Source organism: Rhinatrema bivittatum, chromosome 8, assembly GCF_901001135.1.
Source record: "Rhinatrema bivittatum chromosome 8, aRhiBiv1.1, whole genome shotgun sequence".
Lineage (NCBI taxonomy): Eukaryota > Metazoa > Chordata > Amphibia > Gymnophiona > Rhinatrematidae > Rhinatrema > Rhinatrema bivittatum.
The window spans coordinates 240,848,487-240,868,508 of NC_042622.1; the positions used below are offsets into that span (position 1 = coordinate 240,848,487).

Below are 20,022 nucleotides of genomic sequence, written 5' to 3' on the forward strand. Positions count from 1 at the left end.
TTTTTTTTTTTACACCACATGCTAAAATGTTTTAACATGGGCTAACACAAAATGAATGACACATGTTGTTAGGTTGTTTTTTTTTTTTGAATGGGGGAAAATGATGCAAAGTGACATAAGGAATCTCACTGAAGTTTTCATGTCTTTTTGAAGTGACTGCACGTCCCTTGTATGCGGTGGGGCCTGCCATACATGCTGGAATTATACCCTGGACTACGCCTTGGTGCGCTTTCTGAACTTTATTCATTTGCTCGCTTGTTTCATTTATTTATTTATTTTGTTTTCTCCCTCTCCAGGAGTTTGACCCCGAGGAGTTCTATCATCTTTTGGAGGCTGCCGAAGGTCATGCCAAGGTGGGCCAGGGTATAAAGACCGACATTCCCCGTTACATTATCGGCCAGCTAGGCCTGACCAAGGATCCCTTAGAAGGTGAGGCATTCCTTTAAAAACTCATAAAATTGAATTGCCTTTTTTGGAATCGCTGACCTATTAACTAAACCTTTCGAGCTGCTGAGCTTATGTTTGGCACCTCCGTGGTGGCCTGTTCATGGAAGCTATTGTAGGACGAAAGCCCACTAGAAATATGTGTTCCTTTCAGTCTGCCCAGTTAGAAATTTCTCCAGTGAAGATAGATGTCAGAGTACAAGGAATCTGAGCCTTTTTGCTGTGGGCCTAAAGTGCTACAGTGAGCTTCCCAAAGAGATTAGGATTTTAAGTGATCTTTTAAATTTTTTGTAAGGCTGTGAAAACATCTTTTTCCATCGATAAGCAGTCTGCATTAGTCATGCTTTCTTGTGTGACGTCATCCGATGCCGCACAGTCTGGAATCTTCTCAAAGTTGCAGAGCTGTGACGCTCTGCTCATGCACGGCAGTTCCTGCATGGCTGTCCTGCTTTGATCTCCTCAGTTTCATTTTATGAGTGACACAGTGCAGACACGAATCTTCTCCTCTCTCCTCAGTCATCCTCTTCACGATAACAATACCCCAGGCAGCACTTTTCAATGCCAACATGGCAGAAAAGAACGCTCCAGGATTTAAATATTGCCAGTGCGGGCGCATATTGTCCACAACTGACGGGCACAATTATTGTTATCTGTGCCTCTGCCTGGAGCCTGATTAGGCGTCCTGCCACCATTGTGGGAGACAGTGGCGTAGCCACGGGTGGGCCTGGGTGGGCAGCTGCCCACCCAATTTAGACCCAGGCCCACCCAACTGACACCAGAACTGCAAGGCTGTCGCGGGATCCCATCCCCGCGACAGCGAAGAGGAGAACCCATGCTTGGCACGCCATCACGGCACATGTGGGGAAGCGTCCTACAACCATATGGCCGACCGATCTTCCTGTCTGCGGGGGGGGGGGGGGGAGCGGAAGCGCCGTGCACAGCTTCCACTTCCTCCCCCCAAAGCAGGAAGATCAGCTGGCCTCTCCTGCTATCTTCGGGCCGTATGGCCGACCGATCTTCCTGTTTGGGGGGGGGGGGGGAGGAGAGCGGAAGCGCCGCGCAGTTTCCGCTTCCTCCCCCCAGAGCAGGAAGATCAGCTGCCTCTCCTGCTGCCACTGGCCTCCTGCGTACAGCCGACCGATCTTCCTGTTGGGGGGGGGGGGGGGGGGGGAGGGAGCGGAAGCTGTGCGCGGCGCTTCCGCTCTTCTTCCCCCCCCCCCCAACAGGAAGATCGGTCGGCCATACGGCTCGAAGATAGCAGGAGGCCAGTGGCAGCAGGAGAGGCAGCTGATCTTCCTGCTCTGGGGGGAGGAAGCGGAAACTGTGCACAGGCTTGAATGTGTATGTGAGGATGAGAATGGGAGCCTTGTGTGTGTGTGGGTGAAAATCGGACCCTGGGTGCGTATGGGAGTGAGAATGGAGTCTTGAATGTGTGTGGGTGATAATGGAAGCTTGAATATGTGGGTGAGGTTGGAAGCTTGAATGTGTGTATATATGGGTGAGAATGGGAGCCTGGGTTTGTGTGTGTGGGTGAGAATGGAAGCTTGAATATGTGGGTGAGGATGGAAGCTTGAATGTGTATATATATGGGTGAGAATGGGAGCCTGGGTTTGTGTGTGTGGGTGAGAATGGAAGCTTGAATATGTGGGTAAGAATGGGTGCTTGAAAGTGTGTATGTGTGGGTGAGAATGGGACCTTAAATGTGTGTATGTGTGGGTGAGAATGGGTTTGTGTGTGTGGATGAGAATGGGTGCCTGGATGTGCGTCTGTGTGTGCATAAGAATATAAGCCTGGGGAGGGGTGAGAAAGTGAGAGCTTGTATGTGTGTCTGCAGAGAATGTTAGCTGGGGGGGGGGGGGGGGGGGAGAGCATATGAGAGTGAGAGCCTGAGTGTGTGAGGGAGTCTGTGAGAGAAAGCATTTATGTATATATGTGTGTGTGTGTGTGGAAGGGAAGAAGACAGTAGTAGAAAAGACACTGAAGAGGAATTAGGAAATGAGCAACAAGGGAAAAAATGGGAAAGAGAGACCAGGACCAACTGATTAGAAAAATACAAAGATCAGACAACAAAGGTAAAAAAAAATTATATATATATATATAGATAGAGAGAGAGAGAGAGATGTTAGCAATTTAAATATGTCATCTTTGGGAATGTGCATTCTTATATTTTTGTATTTTGCTCTTTCTTAAGTATTCCACTGTTCAGACATTTTAGTTTCTCAGGCTTTCTATTTTGGCTTTATCTACATGTTTCTGTTTCTAATTTATAGTCTCTTATTTCTATATTAGGTAAGGGTCGGTCTCAGTTTTGCCTGTTTGTGACAGAAATGAGTATTTCTAGCATATAGTTTCTCTGTAGTAGTAGTCCAGCCTGTTCTGTTATTCCCGTAGGTGATGTATTAATGTTCTAGGGCCTGGTGTAGTATTTGCATTGCTGCTTTTTCATAAGGTTGCTGTTTGAATCCTGAGAGTCAGTGCTGTGATTGTTTGGCAAGGTTCCAGATGCCTCTTTCTTTGCAAGAGTTTGTTACTTCACAAAATAGCAGTGGAGGGTTATTTTTTGCTGAGATTACACCAGAATTTGAATTTTTTTTTTCATGTTACTTGTAATGTGAATTGCCGCAGCTTTGCGCTGCACCTGTTCTGATGATTAATTATATTTTATTGTATTTATGAAGATTTCTGGGTTTCTGCAAAGATGGTTCATGAAAGAATACATTAATTTTTGTTTTATTATATGATTGGATTTGATTGTTTTCTATACTTGAAATAATTGAAGTAAATTATTTTAAAGTTTCATACATGACACATAATGGCTGTTGCAAACTACTTAGAAAGCCATTCTAGGGTGCAGTATATGGCATTATTTATCAGTAAGAAAACAACTAGTAGACCTGCATGCCTTGTGCCCACCTATGTTAACCTTGTGCCCACCCAAAAAATCAATTCTGGCTACGCCACTGGTGGGAGAATGTCCCCACAAGCACAGCATCAGCGAGCCGCAAAGATAGCAAAACTCCTAGAGGCAGAGTTAAGATCCTTGTTGGGAAGCTACGCGCTCTCCTCTAGATGCTCTGTGCACTTCTTGCCGGGGCCCGAACATTATTGGCATGAGAAGCACAAAACAGCATCCATTGGCCCAGGTTCAGCCTCGTCAAAAAACAAAACCCATGGAGACAAGAATGACGCAAATGCAAGAACACTCCAAATTGGAATCACAGACCTCACTGAGACCATCGAACGTGCTGTCGCCAACTGCGTTGGGAAAGGAAAAAAACCTTGTTGACACCTCATGCACCTGACTCGCCATGATATTAAGCCCATCGGAGCAACACTCCTCTAGTTGTGACATTTCCTAGCGTGTAGCTAGATGGACTCAGGGCCAATGGGTATTGTGCTCTTCTGCTAGCAGATGGGAGACTGAGTCAGATTTCAACACTGACGCCACTCTCGATATATCCTCAGCTCTTCAGTATCTCTCCGTCTCCTAGCAGATGCGGACACTATCCCACACACTAGAATAGTGTTAAGAATTACAGCAAAGAAGAAACAAAATTTACCTTAAGGAAGATCGAGCCCCACTCTCCTCCGGTGATACCTAAGGGTTCCTCCCCCAGTCGAGAATTCCTGAGGTTGATCTCTGATATCCCTCAGAGGTGTGCCTTGGTCCGGTAGTCTGTTCCAGGGATGGACTTAGCCCCCCCAGTGTGGCTGAAAGGCAGCGGGTGCAGAAATGAGCATGGCGGTGAAGGTAATTCCCTTTCCCCCCGCAGTTGGAGACCGTCTGGCACACGATCGGTAAGTGCCAAGACCAGGTAAGAAAAAATGTTTAAATTCAGGTCTCCAGTCTCCACAGCTCGGATTGCCGTACTGAATCTGTCCCGGCGAGGTTAGAAGGGAGCACCGATCGGGTTGAGCAGCCTTGGTTAGGCTAGGCCCCGATCTGGTGTAAGGGTCCACACACATGGAGGCCCTCGGGGGGGGGGGGGGCGCCATCTTAATCGCGGGGGTCGTCGGCGCCATCTTCCCTTCTCACCAGCGGTATGTGCGGGGCAAGCCGGGCGGCCAATGCGCTTAACTTGTGCGCGTCCAATACAGACGCACGCATAGCTGTGTGCACAGCGGCGCGCACATCTGAGCCATGCACACAACTGAGCGCAGCCGTGTGCATAACTACAAGAAGAAGTGGCCTCGCAAACACACAGAAACAATGGTACCGGTGCCCAAGAAGGCCAGAAGGCACTCTCTTTGCACAGACTGCTACATAAGAGCCGCGCAGCCTGAATTGGAGTCCTGCCTGTGTCAACATTGCAAAGAAGCCCAGGGGGAACCAAAGCCTGGTTCCTTACTGTCGGGAGATGGTTCCGGAACTACTGAAGATAGCTCCCCAGACCTTTGCATCTCTGAGATGGCTTCCCCACAGCAGGGCAATTCTGGGGCCCCTACTCCAACTCCCCCTGGGATTAACATGGATCCAGGGACCTCCTCCTGGTTGGAGTTTTTCCAAGGGCTGCAAGCCTTCGTTCAGGTGCAATCAGCCCCAGCTGTGCCCCAGGCTCAACCCCTGCCGGAAGCGCAAGATCCTCCTGGTCCTGCTCAGATGCCTCGAGACATGCTTCGCCTAACCAAGAACTTCCCTAACAGGGACCCAGACACCTCAGATGATGAGCGTGTCTCCCTGCAAGAAGGCGAAATCCCTCCAGGAATGGAACCATACCGAACCATGCTTTGCTTCTTCCACAAGGACAAATTACCAGCTCTTGTTTCCCAGACTCTGAAGACACTGGGTATTCCCGACACGGACCCTATGGCAGAACCAAAGAAGAACCCCATCTTGGTGTCCCTTCGTAAGGCCTCATGCTGCTTTCCAATGATGGAAGCCATCCAGGTACTGATTGACCTGGAATGGGATACCCCGGAGGCCAGCTTCAAAGGGGCACCCATTGGTCCTGAGTCCACATGCTAGGAAATGGAGAAATTATTTACCTGATAATTTCATTTTCCTTAGTGTAGACAGTTGGACTAAGCATCCCGCCCATGGCTGCCCTGGACTCTGCAGACTCACGCTTTCTTCGCCACCTGAATGTCGGCAAACTCCTGGTGCAATACCTGGAAAGATCGGAACTGGTGCACAAAACGGATCACTTATTCGTTCTTCACAGCGGGAAGAAACAAGGAGAAGCGGCCTCGTGGGTGAAAATAGCCTGCTGGATCAAAGAAGTAATCAAGGCAGCCTTCACAGAGGCAGGAAAGCCCTTACCTCTACAGGTTAAGGCTCATTCTACGAGGGCCCAGACAGTCTCCTGGGCAGAAACCAAGCTGCTGTCGTCTGCCAAGATCTGTCAGGCGGCGACGTGGTCCTCCATACACACCTTCTCCAGGTTCTACTGCCTGGATGTTCAGGCCCGGGATGACGCAGCCTTCGCAAGGGCAGTATTAAGTGGTCCACGGACAGCCTCCCGCCCTGTCCGGGAGTAGCTTTTGTACATCCCATTGGTCCTGAGTCCACATGCTAGGAAATGGAGAAATTATTTACCTGATAATTTCATTTTCCTTAGTGTAGACAGATGGACTCAGCATCCCGCCCATGGCTGCCCCGGAAAAGGAGAACCTCGGATAACAAACCTCGAGACTAAGCAAATAACGGGTAAGCCGCGGCCTACCCCTAGTTCAAGACACCAACAGTTTGTCCGGTGTCGGCATTAATTGGTTGTGTGCACTGGCAGTTTCCAGTTTGGAAATTAGTTGAACCAGTTCCAGTTTTTCTCAAGTTTAATCAAGTTATTTAAGCAAAGATATATCCACAATGGCTTTTCGAAGAGAATATTGAAGAGCTGAGGTTACTGCAGGGGTATATCTAGAGTGACGTCAGCTTTGAAATCTGACTCTGTCTCCCATCTGCTAGCAGAAGAGCACAATACCCATTGGTCCTGAGTCTATCTGTCTACACTAAGGAAAACAAAATTATCAGGTAAGTAATTTCTCCAATGTGACACACCTGAGGCCATTGCACCACGATGCGACACAGCTCAAACCAGCGCATCACCACGGAACACGCCTCAGATCGAGGTACTGCGACACGAAGTTCATCGCTCCAACGCATCTTGAGGTGATGCACCTCAAAGTGCCTCGCAAGCAGCATCCTATGATGCAGGAAAGGAGCCAAGCGACACATCAGTGAAAAGGTAGTCAAAAGGCACCAACTGTCTGCCCATACAAAGTATGCAGATCAGTCTAAGCCACCTGAGCCTTCTAAACATCCGGCACCTGTGGAAACCTATGTCCTGGAGAGACCATCAAAATGACATAGATTACCAGAGCCTGAGGACCCAGTTCGTGTAGCCCATCCTACAAACATATTCACAGCAGCCATGGTCTTCACTGCTCAAGGAACAGTCTCTCATCTCGTCAGGTTCCTCACGGAGTGACTTAGAGATCTGCTTGGGCTTATCTCATCTAGCTTCTAGGAAGCATCACAAGGTGTAAGATTCTGGCACTTTAATGAATCCTTACTGACTAATACTGAGTTTAACCTGAATCTTATCACTAATATTAAAGATTTTTTTATTAGGCATGATACGGGAGAAGTCCCCCCTCCTATAGTCTGGGAGTCGTTTAAAGCCTACATAAGGGGTTTATTAATTTCTAGGGGAACTTTATGTTAAGAAACGTAATACCCGAGAAGCCCAAGCTTTAAGGGAAGCTATTTCAGCCCTTACCCACAAACACCAATCTACAGGCTCAGGGAAAATATTGACCCAGCTATCCAAAGCCAGGGAAGACCTCTTATGGCTGGAGTCTGCGACTATGGCTCACTGGCTGCAGTTGACGAAGCAATCATATTTCGAAGGGGGAAACAAAGCAGGGAAAACCTTAGCTAATAAACTAAAGAAGGTTCAATATCAAAACACCATAGCTAAAATTAAAAGGGCTGGAGATGTGATGCTGACTAACAATACGGATATTCGGAACAGATTCCTTGACTTTTATGCACTGTTATACGGCCCTAATGAGTCAATCCAGTAAGACAGCGTTGATACTTACCTGGCTTCCACCACGCTACCCAGCTTAACAGACGAGGCAAGGAGCGACCTGGAAGCCGAGATATCTGTGGCAGAAATTCTGCATACCATTAAGTCACTTAAGCAAGGGAAATTGCCAGGACCTGATGGCCTTACCGCCAAATTTTATAAACAATATAACCTACTTGGTTACCTATTTGCAGAAAGTCTACAACTGCCTAAGAGAAGGGGGCTCCCTTGGCATTGATGCCAACATGGTAGATATTACAGTGTTACCCAAGCCAGGCCGCGACCCCACATTATGTGGCTCTTATAGGCCTAGCTCTCTGATCAACATTGATCTCAAAATTCTGGCAAAAATGTTAGCAGGCAGAGTAAATAAATAACTCACGATGCTCATACACAAAGATCGGGTGGGATTTATCCCAGGGAGGCTGGCAGGCGATAATATTCGCAAACTTATAAATTTGATGTGGGTGGCACATACAAGTCAATCAGAATCGCTCTTTGATGCCAAAAAGGCATTTGATATGGTACATTGGCTGTTTTTATTTGGGGTATTAAAAAAAATGGGATTTGGACCTTACTCTTGTGGTTGGATAACTAAACTATATGAAAAACCCAGAGCCTGCTTAAAAATAGATGGTGGATATTTTAGTTGCTTCACAGTTGGGAGGGGTGCCCGTTGTCTCCAGTTCTATTTGCCCTCGTTTTGGAGCCTTTAGCTACTAAAATCAGACATAATATACAAATCCAAGGCTTTATGGTAGGGCAAGACTCGTATAAATTATGTTTATTTGCCGATGACAACATGTTTACTATTCGGTCGTCTCATGATTCATTATTAGGAATAGAACAGGGATTGCAGACCTTTAGTGACTTTGCTAAGCCCAGCTCCTCCCATTCAGAGGATGGGTCAGCCACAGCCTTAACTGGAAGTATCCCGGATCTGAATATCCCTGGGACTGGGTCATCCATGGGAGAGGGAAATTTGGCGGCAGTTAACCCAGTACCTCCTGGGCTAGGCACAGCTGCCTTCTCTTGGGTGGAATTTTTTCAAGGCCTTCAAACCTTCGTACATGTGCAGAATGCTACTTCACTTGCCCCTGTCCAGACCGGAACCTCAGCTGGCAAGTCCTCCCTCTCGCAGTTCTATCAGCAGACCTTGAGGCATGCCTCGCCTCACCAAGGGGGTTCCTGGCAGAGACCCGGACCTGTATCCAAGGGGGTTCCTGGCAGAGACCCGGACCTGTATCCAAGGGGGTTCCTGGCAGAGACCCGGACCTGTATCCTCCTGCCGTCCGGGTCTCTGCCAGGAACCCCCTTGGTGAGGCGAGGCATGCCTCAAGGTCTGCTGATAGAACTGCGAGAGGGAGGACTTGCCAGCTGAGGTTCCGGTCTGGACAGGGGCAAGTGAAGTAGCATTCTGCACATGTACGAAGGTTTGAAGGCCTTGAAAAAATTCCACCCAAGAGAAGGCAGCTGTGCCTAGCCCAGGAGGTACTGGGTTAACTGCCGCCAAATTTCCCTCTCCCATGGATGACCCAGTCCCAGGGATATTCAGATCCGGGATACTTCCAGTTAAGGCTGTGGCTGACCCATCCTCTGAATGGGAGGAGCTGGGCTTAGCAAAGTCACTAAAGGTCTGCAATCCCTGTTCTATTCCTAATAATGAATCATGAGACGACCGAATAGTAAACATGTTGTCATCGGCAAATAAACATAATTTATACGAGTCTTGCCCTACCATAAAGCCTTGGATTTGTATATTATGTCTGATTTTAGTAGCTAAAGGCTCCAAAACGAGGGCAAATAGAACTGGAGACAACGGGCACCCCTCCCAACTGTGAAGCAACTAAAATATCCACCATCTATTTTTAAGCAGGCTCTGGGTTTTTCATATAGTTTAGTTATCCAACCACAAGAGTAAGGTCCAAATCCCATTTTTTTTAATACCCCAAATAAAAACAGCCAATGTACCCGGACGGCAGGAGGATACAGATTCCTTGGAAGATGGGGAAAATCCCCTGGTTTAGAACCGTATCAGACCATGTTACGGTTTTTCCATTGAGACAAATTGCCAGCCCTGGTTTCTCAGACCCTGAAGATGCTGGGAGTTCCTGGGGCGGACTCTATGACAACCAAAGAAGAAGAAGAATACCATTCTTATTTCCCTACAGAAAGCCTCTTGCTACTTTCCAGTACTGGAAGCTATCAGGAATTGATTGACCTGGAATGGGATGCCCCAGAAGCAAGTTTTAAAGGTGGACGAGTGATAGAAGCTCTATACCCACTGGATCTGGCAGCGAGAGAACGTTTGTGTTTCCCTAAAGTGGATACGTTGGTCTGTGCTGTCTCTAAGCGAACAACTATCTCAGTGGAGGGAGGAGTGGCCTTAAAGGACACGCCCGATAGACAGATGGAGTCCAGCCTTAAACAGGCCTTTGATGCAATAGCAATGATCTTACAGATGGCTTTTTCTTGTGCCCTGGTAACTTGTTCATGCCTGCTCCTCTAGGGAGATGGATGATTCGGGGGCGAATTCCAGAGCGGTTATAGAACCTGCTGCTGCGGGCTCGGACCTAGACCATACATCGGCCTCAGTGGTGGAGGCCAGAAGATAACTATGGCTGTGGAATTGGTCAGCGGTGAGGAATACTAAATTTGGTTTTTCCCCTTCTACAATGCTTTCCTTGTGGAATGCATCTGTTATTAATGAGACTTCCCCTTTGTGTCCTCAGCATTTACTTCGTCAGCTTAGTTACCTTACTTATTCTTGTAGAGAGAAAGAAAAATGGACTATATGTGGAACTTCGGATACTCCTACATTATGTGTTTCTGCTATTCCTATACGACCTTCAATGACTTGTACTTTTACTCATTTTGCTTCTGTTATTAATACATGGCCGCAACCTCGAAGCAAATTTCACAATGATGCCCTTTAAAGAATAGTTCTCTTCAGAAGTGAATTGAAAAAGCTGGCCAGTAAATGGGGTGAATATCCAGTTCCCCGGTTACCAGAAGATAAGAGAAAGCAGTTACCGTGCTTCCTCACATATGAGGGGTCAATCCAAGGGGTTCCAACGCTTTTGCCCCTACAGAGCATCGACATTTCAGAAGTCTCTGTCCTTTGGGAGGTCTCAGTCCTTTCAGAACCAACAGTCCAAGAGAGGGGCAGGCTCGGGTTCAGGTTTGTCCCGAATCCCCCAATGAAATTTTGCCAACCCACCCTTGGAATGAGATGATGGGGGTAGACTGTGCCTCTTCTACCAACGGAGGGTCGAGATCACTTCGCAGCACTCTTCGGGACATATTCATGATATCTCCTTGCTATTCCCAGCACAAGAAGCAGGCAGTGGAAACTACCCTTTTAAGGCTTATCAGGATGAGGGCTATAATACCAGTACCTGCGCCCCAGGAAAATACGGGATGTTTCCTCAGTTTCGTTGTACCCACAAAGAAAGGTTCCTTTCGCCTCATCCTGGACCTTAAGAGCATCAACAGACATCTACGAGTGATTCATTTTTGCATGGAAAACCTATGCTCCGTGATAATGACCATATAATCGGGAGAGTTCTTAACCTCCCTGGACCTATCTGAAGCCCACTTACATATTCCAGTCCATCAAGAACATCGTTTCCTACGCTTTGCATCATAGGGTTGCCATTATCAGTTTGGGTGCTGCCCTTTGGCCTGGCCACCGCCCCCAGAACATTTTCCAAGATTATGAAGTTATGTTTTATTGTAAACCAGTGTGATTTGTATTTTATACAGGAATGTCGGTATATAAATGTTAAAAATAAATAAATTATGGTGGTCATAGCGGCAGCATTGAGAAAAGAGGGAATCCCTGGTGCACCTGTACTTGGATGACTGGTTGATCCGGGCAGAGTCCATGGAAGAGAGTGTCCGGGTGACCAACAGGGTGACCTCCTGACTTCAGGAACTCTGTTGGATCGTAAACCTGGACAAAAGCAATCTCAAAACCTCCCAATCCTTGGAATATCTGGGAATCCGATTTTGACATCAAGCCAGGGCAAGGTCTTCCTTCTGACTTCGCAGATAAGGAAGTTGAAGTCCCAAGTGTGTCGGTTGAAGAGCACAATGCACCAGACGGTGGGGAGCTATCTTCAAGTTCTCGGTTTGATGGCGGCAACCCTGGAAGTAGTGCCATGGGCGAGGGCACACATGCGACTACTTCAATGCTCCCTGCTGTCATGCTGGAACCCGCAGTCTCAAGACTATTCGATATGCCTCCACTTACCGATGGAAGTATGCTCAGCTCTAATGGTGGCTGCAGGAAGCTCATCTGGGCAGGCAGGAGGAGGTCCGTTTTTACCTTCTGAAGAACCGTTGGGGGCTGGGGATCAGCCCTATCACCCCTTGGTCTGATGATTCTTCGGATTCCCAAGACACCGGTGATATCCCATCTGAGCCTGCCCCTCCTGAAACGAGGAGGAAATCTCCGCCAGAGGCCCTCTCTTTTATAAATTTCATCAAAGAGATATCTGAGTCTATACCATTCACTCTCCAGACTGAAGAGGACTCCAGACACAAAATGTTAGAAGTCCTTCAATTTGTCGATGCACCTAAGGAGGTATTTTCATACCTGTCCACATGGTTCTCCTTGAAACTTCTTCAACGCAACTGGGAGCATCCAGGAACAGTCCCACTGGTTAACCGTAAGACTGATGCTACGTATTTAGTTCAAGCAGCACCTGGCTTCCAGAAAACTCAGCTGTCCCACCATTCAGTGGTGGTCGAGTCCGCCCAGAAGAAGGCCAGAAGGCCACAGCCTCATTCATCCACGCCTCCAGGAAAGGAGCAGAAATTCCTTGACTCTTTTGGTCATAGGGTCTTCCATGGGGCCATGCTAATCTCCCGTATTGCAGCTCACCAACTCTACATCTCGCAAATCAACAGGAAACTGTTCAAGCAGCTCCAGGATCTTTCTGATTCCCTTCTTGATCAGTTCCAGGATCAGCTCAATATCATCCTTAAGAAAGGTCTAGATGCTGGTAAGCATGAGGTGCGCTCTGCTTATGACATCTTTGACACAGCCACCAGGGTGTCAGCGGCTGGAATAAGTGCTAGGAGGTGGGCCTGGCTTAAATCTTCGGATATGCATTCAGAGGTTCAGGAGAGGTTGGCGGACCTCCCCTGTACAGGAAATAACCTCTTCGGTGAGAAAATTCAGGAGTCTGTAGCTCAACTTTAAAGACCATAACGAGACTTTGCGGCAACTCTCGGCTGGGCACATGGAGTTCTCCGCCTCTTCTAACCGCCCATTCAGAAGGGAGGCTAAATGAACCACCTTGAAGGCACGCAGGTACTACCCACCTCAGACTGTGTCTCACCTGTCTAGACCATATCAGAAGTCTCAACCTCGCCAGCCTAGGCCTCAGAAGACGCAGCCTCTTCCACAGCCTGGGCCTTCTTCCGGTTTTTGACTGCCCACCAGAGAGCAAATGTCCACCTCCGCCACTGCCACATCTACCAGTGGGCAGCCGTCTCGGCCACTTCATCAACACCTGGCACACCCTCACCACAGACCAGTGGGTCCGCTCGGTGATAACTCAAGGTTACCATCACAACTTTCTTTCAATCCTGTCAGACTTTCCACCTCATCTGACGTGGAGTTCCACCAATCACTCTTCCCTTCTAGAAGAAGAAATCACATCCTTTCTACAAGCCAGTGCTATAGAGCAAGTTCTCCCTCTGCAAAGAGGAAGGGGCTTCAACTCCCGATACTTCTTAATACCAAAAATGTCTGAGGTATTCGGCCGATATTAAATCTTCGTGCCCTAAACAAACATCTTCGAAAAGAAAAGTTCAGAATGGTAACCTTGGGCTCTCTGCTCCCTCTGATTTAACAGGGAAATTGGCTTTGCTCTCTAGATCTAAAAGACACATACATGCACATAGCAATTACCCCGTCTCACAGGAAATACCTCCGATTCCTCGACGGAAACAAGCACTTCCAGTACCAAGTGCTTCCGTTCAGGTTGACATCGGTCACGAAATGCCTGGCAGTAGTAGCCGCATGCTTAAGGCGACTGGGTACTCACATCTATCCTTATCTAGACGACTGGTTACTGAGGGCTCAAGTCTGCGGAGGCGGTTCTTCAATCCCTCCATCTCACCTTGCGACTACTACTGTCCTTAGGATTTCTAGTAAATTATCAAAAATCTGACTCCATCCCAATCCCTCTGTATTGCTCCATGGTGAGACCGCACTTTAATACTGTGTACAATTCTGTTTGCCGCATCTCAAAAAAGATATAATTGCGATGGAGAAGGTACAGAGAAGGGCTACCAAAATGATAAGGGGAATGGAACAACTCCCCTATGAGGAAAGACTAAAGAGGTTAGGACTTTTCAGCTTGGAGAAGAGACGACTGAGGGGGGGATATGATAGAGGTGTTTAAAATCATGAGAGGTCTAGAACGGGTAGATGTGAATCGGTTATTTACTCTTTCGAATAGTAGAAAGACTAGGGGGCACTCCATGAAGTTAGCATGGGGCACATTTAAAACTAATCGGAGAAAGTTCTTTTTTACTCAACACACAATTAAACTCTGGAATTTGTTGCCAGAGTATGTGGTTAGTGCAGTTAGTATAGCTGTGTTTAAAAAAGGATTGGATAAGTTCTTGGAGGAGAAGTCATTTACCTGCTATTAAGTTCACCTAGAGAATAGTCACTGCCATTAGCAATTGTAACATGGAATAGACTTAGTTTTTGGGTACTTGCCAGGTTCTTGTGGCCTGGATTGGCCACTGTTGGAAGCAGGATGCTGGGCTTGATGGACCCTTGGTCTGACCCAGTATGGCATTTTCTTATGTTCTTATGTTCTTATGTTGGAGGGGTTCTTGACACTATCCAAGCAAAGGCTTTTCTTCCCAAGGACCGAGCTCATACGCTTGCAATGCTTGCACACATTGTACAGTCTCTGAGAACCACGACTGCTCGTCGAGTTCTCGTCTTATTGGGCCACATGGCATCCTCGGTCCATGTTACACCGATGGCTCGACTTGCAATGCGAGTAACACAGTGGACATTAAAATCCCAATGGTCTCAGGCCCACCATTCAATGTCCAACATTGGCCATGTGACCAGGCAACTTCGTCTTTCACTGGCTTGGTGGATTCAAGAGTCCAACCTGCTCATAGGACTACCTTTACAAGCTCCAGAACTTCAAATAATTCTGACTACAGATGCTTCCACTCTAGGTTGGGGAGCATATATCAACAACCTGCAGACTCATGGAACCTGGTCTTCAGCAGAAGCACAGCATCAGATAAATTTTCTGGAGCTCTGGGTGATCAGATATGCCCTTCTAGCCTTCAAAGATTGCTTATCCAACAAAGCAATCCTAATCCAGATGGACAATCAGGTAGTGATGTGGTATATCAACAAGCAGGTGGAACCGGCTCCTACCTACTGTCAGGAGGTAGTGCAAATCTGGGCTCTAGCTCTATTTCATTCCATGATACTGAGAGCAACTTACCTGGCGGGCATGGACAATGTACTAGCAGACAAACTCAGTCGCAAATTTCAGCCCCACGAGTGGTCCCTGAACCCTGCGGTGGCGGAACGCATATTCCAGAAGTGGGGATATCCGATAGATCTCTTTGCGTCGATTCACAACCACAAAGTGGACAACTTCTGCTCCCTATGTAGCAGTCCAAGGACTTCACTGAGGGATGCTTTGGACAACAGGTCTCCTGTATGCCTATCCCCCGCTTCCACTCATAAGCAAGACTCTTGTGAAGCTACGTTGGGACGAGGGTCTCATGATCCTCATAGCCCCATACTGGCCACGACAGGTGATGTTTCCCATCCTTTGCGATCTCTCAGTCCGCCCGCAAATTCGCCTGGGCGCAGATCCGTCACTAATCTCTCAGAACGCCGGCCAACTGCGACATCCGAACCTCCAGGCTCTGGCGCTGACAGCTTGGATGTTGAACGGCTAATTTTACGGCCTCTCAACCTCTCAGACTCTGTATCCCAGGTCTTAGTAGCTTCATGAAAGCCTTCTACTAGAAGATCTTATCATTCTAAATGGAAACGATTTTCATTATGGTGCACTTCAAATGAGTTAGATCCATTTACCTGCCCTACCACGAAGTTTCTAGACTACCTATGGCACCTCTCGGAGTCGGGTCTACAAACTTCCTCTATTAGAGTACATGTCAGTGCGGTGGCCGCCTTCCATAGGGGTACAGGGGTTGTCTCCATTTCGACACAACCCTTAGTAGTGTCGCTGCACCTCAAGCCCCCTCTCCGGCCTCTGCTTGGGACCTTAATGTAGTATTAGCGCGACTCATGAAACCTCCATTTGAGCCTCTGCACTCCTGCGAGCTACGACATCTCACTTGAAAGGTACTCTTCCTTCTTGCGTTGATGTCCACTCGCAGAATCAGTGAGCTACAGGCGCTGGTTACTTACCCCCCTTACACAAAATTCCTTCACAACCGGGTGGGCCTTCGTACTCATCCTAAATTTTACCAAAAGTAGTCTCTGAGTTCCATTTAAATCAGTCCATAGTTTTGCCTACTTTCTTTCCAAAACCCCACTCACATCCAGGTGAGCGGGCTCTGCATTCCTTGGACTGCAAGCGTGCACTAGCTTTTTATTTGGAATGCACTGCAGGCCATAGGAAATCCACCCAGCTATTTGTCTCCTTTGATAAACTTAAGCTGGGAATCCCGGTGGGCAAGCAGACGCTGTCCTCCTGGCTGTATTTCTTTCTGCTACCAGCAAGCAGACCTTCCGCTCCAGGGTCGCGTTAAAGCGCACTCCATTAGAGCAATGGCAACATTGGTAGCACACCTTCACTCTGTACCTCTTGCTTACATCTGCAGGGCTGCTACATGGAGTTCTCTTCACACCTTCGCAGCTTATTATTGCCTGGGCAAGGCTGGCAAACAGGATTCCATCTTTGGCTAGTCTGTTCTGCACAATTTGTTCTCAGCTTAATACCCAACTTCCTTCCAACAGCCCGCTGGGAATTTCAGGCTGCCCTTTAATCCAAAATCACCCCTGTTGTGCCTCTGGCACGTCTTTGGGTGCTTTTGGTACATTGCTCGGGCATCCTCAGCTCGCTGTTCACCCATATGTGAGGACTACCATCCTGTGAGAAAGCAGAGTTGCTTACCTGTAACAGGTGTTCTCACAGGACAGCAGGATGTTAGTCCTCATGAAACCCACCCGCCACCCCGCGGAGTTGGGTATGCTTGCGATTTGTTATTTTATTTTTCGCACGTACTTTTTGCTATACATGAGACTGAAGGGACACCCCGGCTGGATACAGGATTGGTACCATGCTGGGCATGCTCAGTGGTGCCAGTCAAAGTTCTAGAAACTTTGACAAAAGTTTTCCTTGATTGGGCTCCATCCTGTGATGTCACCCATATGTGAGGACTAACATCCTGCTGTCCTGTGAGAACACCTGTTACAGGTAAGGAACTCTGGTATATATAATATCAGGTCAGGAAAATAAAAAAAAAAGAAAAAAAAGTCCTTATTAAATACATCGGGACCTTCGTTTTCAGTTTTTATTTTTCCTGGCAATTTCAACAAAAAACAATCTGAGGAAAAACTACTTTTCCACTGATGTTTTTTTTTTTCCCTGTTTGTTTTAACAAAGCCATTTTTCCACTTAAGTTTTTTTTTTTTCTTTTTTTCTCATAACATTGAAATTCACAGGAAAAATAAAATGAAAAACTGAAAACAATATATAGGTATGCTTCCTAAGCATGAGCCTTTTTCCTGTTCAGTGCAGCAATCCATGTTGTACGCCACCATGGGCTTTGCTTACAGAAACATGCATTTTAATGCAAGTGTACGTAAGGCTGACAGATGTCACCGGTGCATGGCTTTCCAGATGCACATGAGCGTGCTTCCTCACTTTTTTTTCTGTTTTGGATTCCCCCCTCCCCCCCCTTCACTCTCTTAGATATGGTTCAGCTGGAGCCCGCAGACAGCGGCAGTGGTGGTGCCCCTGCAGAACACGAGGACGCTCAGGAGGTGAGTAATGTGGGCCACACATTCGACAGTTTTGTTTCGCTAGAGCCTTCCTCACTTTTCATGCTTTGTCTGCGTGAACTGCGCTTAACTCTTTCTTGCAGGTGTACAGTTTAGAGCTGAATCCGCCTGTGTGGTGATTGAAATGACTGGCTGTAGATTTTTTGGGGGGAAAAAACCCACTATTATCTGGGCTAGACTGGTGAATTGCCCCCCCTCAGTTCTTCTAGATGTTGCTGTCCTGCATTGCTTAGCAGTGAGTTTACTGTGTGCTTAAACTGTTGGTTTTAGGGTGCGAGGAGACTGACCGTTTTAGATGCTGTCTAAGGTTTGTACAATTCAGTCCTCTGCTAAGGCAGAGTTTATACTTTAATCAGCTGTAGTTTCAAAGAATGATGTCTTAAGTCTTCACCAATCATCAGTCAGAGCAGTGCTTCTCAACCGGTGTGTCGCCACACACTAGTGTGTCGCCAAACATCGGCGGGTATGTCACGTCTCCCGGTATCCAGGGAGTGTGGTATGATTTTCAATTTTTTAAAATTATTATTTAGCCCACCTTTCCAAATGATGCTGTAGGTGACTTACAGCATTATTAGCAAGTCAGGAACAAGAAGTATCTTCCCCAAAGAGCTTACAATCTTAAGTGGGTACCTGAGGCAGCAAATGATTGTAACTTACCCAAGTTCACAAGGAGACTCACTGGGGAAGTTGGATTCGAACCCTGGCTTCCCTGGGTCTCAGCACATAGCTGTAACCACTAGGCCAATCCTTGTAATGTTTGCTGTAATTCTGTTTTGTAAATGGAAAGGAACTTTCCCCGAACCACCCATAGCAAACTGAAGCTTGGCTTTCTCCTGCCAGGGCCGAGCTTTGGCTACTGTGTCCCGCCGGAAGCCCAGCGAGAGTGACTTCGAAACCGTGAAGCTGATCAGTAACGGGGCATATGGGTAAGTCTTTAGTGGGGGGGGGGGGGGTTGCGAGCAGGGTAGCTCAGCCTCCTGAGATGGAAGACCCTTGGAGTGATGTACAGTGCCCGCTGGGGATTGCGAGTGTTAACATGATGCCCATTGGTCGAGGAAAGAGACCTCCAGTGATACCAAGTTTGCGCATCTTAAAAACATTTTAACCCTGTAACAGTCTGTCCTCCACCCACCCACAGATGCAGTTAGGCTTAATCCAATAGTAAGGTCACTAACACATGGATGGCAAGGCCTTCGAGAGTGGAACTCCCTTCGTTAAGTCAGTGCCTGGGGTGGATAAGAACATAAGAAATTGCCATGCTGGGTCAGACCAAGGGTCCATCAAGCCCAGCATCCTGTTTCCAACAGTGGCCAATCCAGGCCACAAGAACCTAGCAATTACCCAAACACTAAGAAGATCCTGTGCTACTGATGCAATTAATAGCAGTGGCTATTCCCTAAGTAAACTTGATTAATAGCCATTAATGGACTTCTCCTCCAAGAACTTAGCCAAACCATTTTTGAACCCAGCTACACTAACTGCACTAACCACGTCCTCTGGCACCCTGTTTTATGTGAACCAGCATGATGTGACTGCTGTCTCGAATGCCGGTATATAAAAAGCTAAAATAAATAAATAAATAAAATAAATAAAGTGATTTTTGTTATTTTTCAGTTTCTCACTGCTTTAGTAATTTATCAGTTAATGGAAAGTTGTTAACCAGGTGCTCGGATTCTTGAAAGGATACCGAGGCTGTACATTGTAGTATATTTTTGCGTTAACACGGTTTATGGTTCATGTTTTACCACTGTCAAGAAAAATAAGAAATGTTTAAAATTCTGCGCTCCACTTCCCTCCCCTCCTCCCCCAAGTTAGTTTACATATTTTTATAATTCCTTTTGACTACAGATCCTCAGTAGTGAATGGGAGTGGTCTCATCCCGCCTCCTAGGGGTGTGGCATGTCATACAGTGTCAACCCTCTCCCCATCTTCTCTCCTGGACGTGCCAGAATTTTCGCCAGTCCCTCTCCTTATGCCCACTCAATCCTCCAGTAATGTGCAACACTCCCCGCTACCCTTCCGCGCCCCCCCCCCCCCCCCAACCATACAGACCGCATAAACCGTTGCCACTCCCTTCCCAGGGCTGTCTATCTGGTCCGTCATAAGGAGACCCGTCAGCGGTTCGCCATGAAAAAGATCAACAAACAAAACCTGATTCTCCGGAACCAGATCCAGCAGGTGTTTGTAGAGAGGGACATCTTGACGTTTGCCGAGAACCCTTTTGTGGTCAGCATGTTCTGCTCGTTTGAGACCCGGCGGCATCTCTGCATGGTGATGGAGTACGTGGAAGGTAAGCTGATCGGTTCGGGAGGAAAGGGGGAGATGCAGGTTGAGGATTCTGCTTTCCTTTATAGCAGTGTTTTTCCTTTCTGGCTCTCTGCTATCAACTTACCTGGGCTCAGGTTAGAACCCTTAGCTGTGCAGGAAGAGGTTTTAATTGTAAGCCCTCTGGGGATAGAAAAATACCTACAGTACCTGAATGTAAACCAGTGTGATATCTCCATTGAG

General features: G+C 47.4%; 1 protein-coding gene across 3 annotated transcripts in view; it reads left to right on the forward strand.

The window, feature by feature from the left end:
- Positions 1-20,022, forward strand: part of MAST3 (microtubule associated serine/threonine kinase 3) — a 248,094-nt gene that overhangs the window by 123,964 nt on the left and 104,108 nt on the right. For all 3 annotated transcript variants that reach the window (XM_029614319.1, XM_029614321.1, XM_029614320.1), the window contains 4 exons: positions 297-429; positions 17,426-17,496; positions 18,355-18,440; positions 19,596-19,804. In XM_029614319.1, the coding sequence (XP_029470179.1) occupies positions 297-429; positions 17,426-17,496; positions 18,355-18,440; positions 19,596-19,804 (499 nt within the window). The remainder of the gene's footprint in view (positions 1-296; positions 430-17,425; positions 17,497-18,354; positions 18,441-19,595; positions 19,805-20,022) is intronic.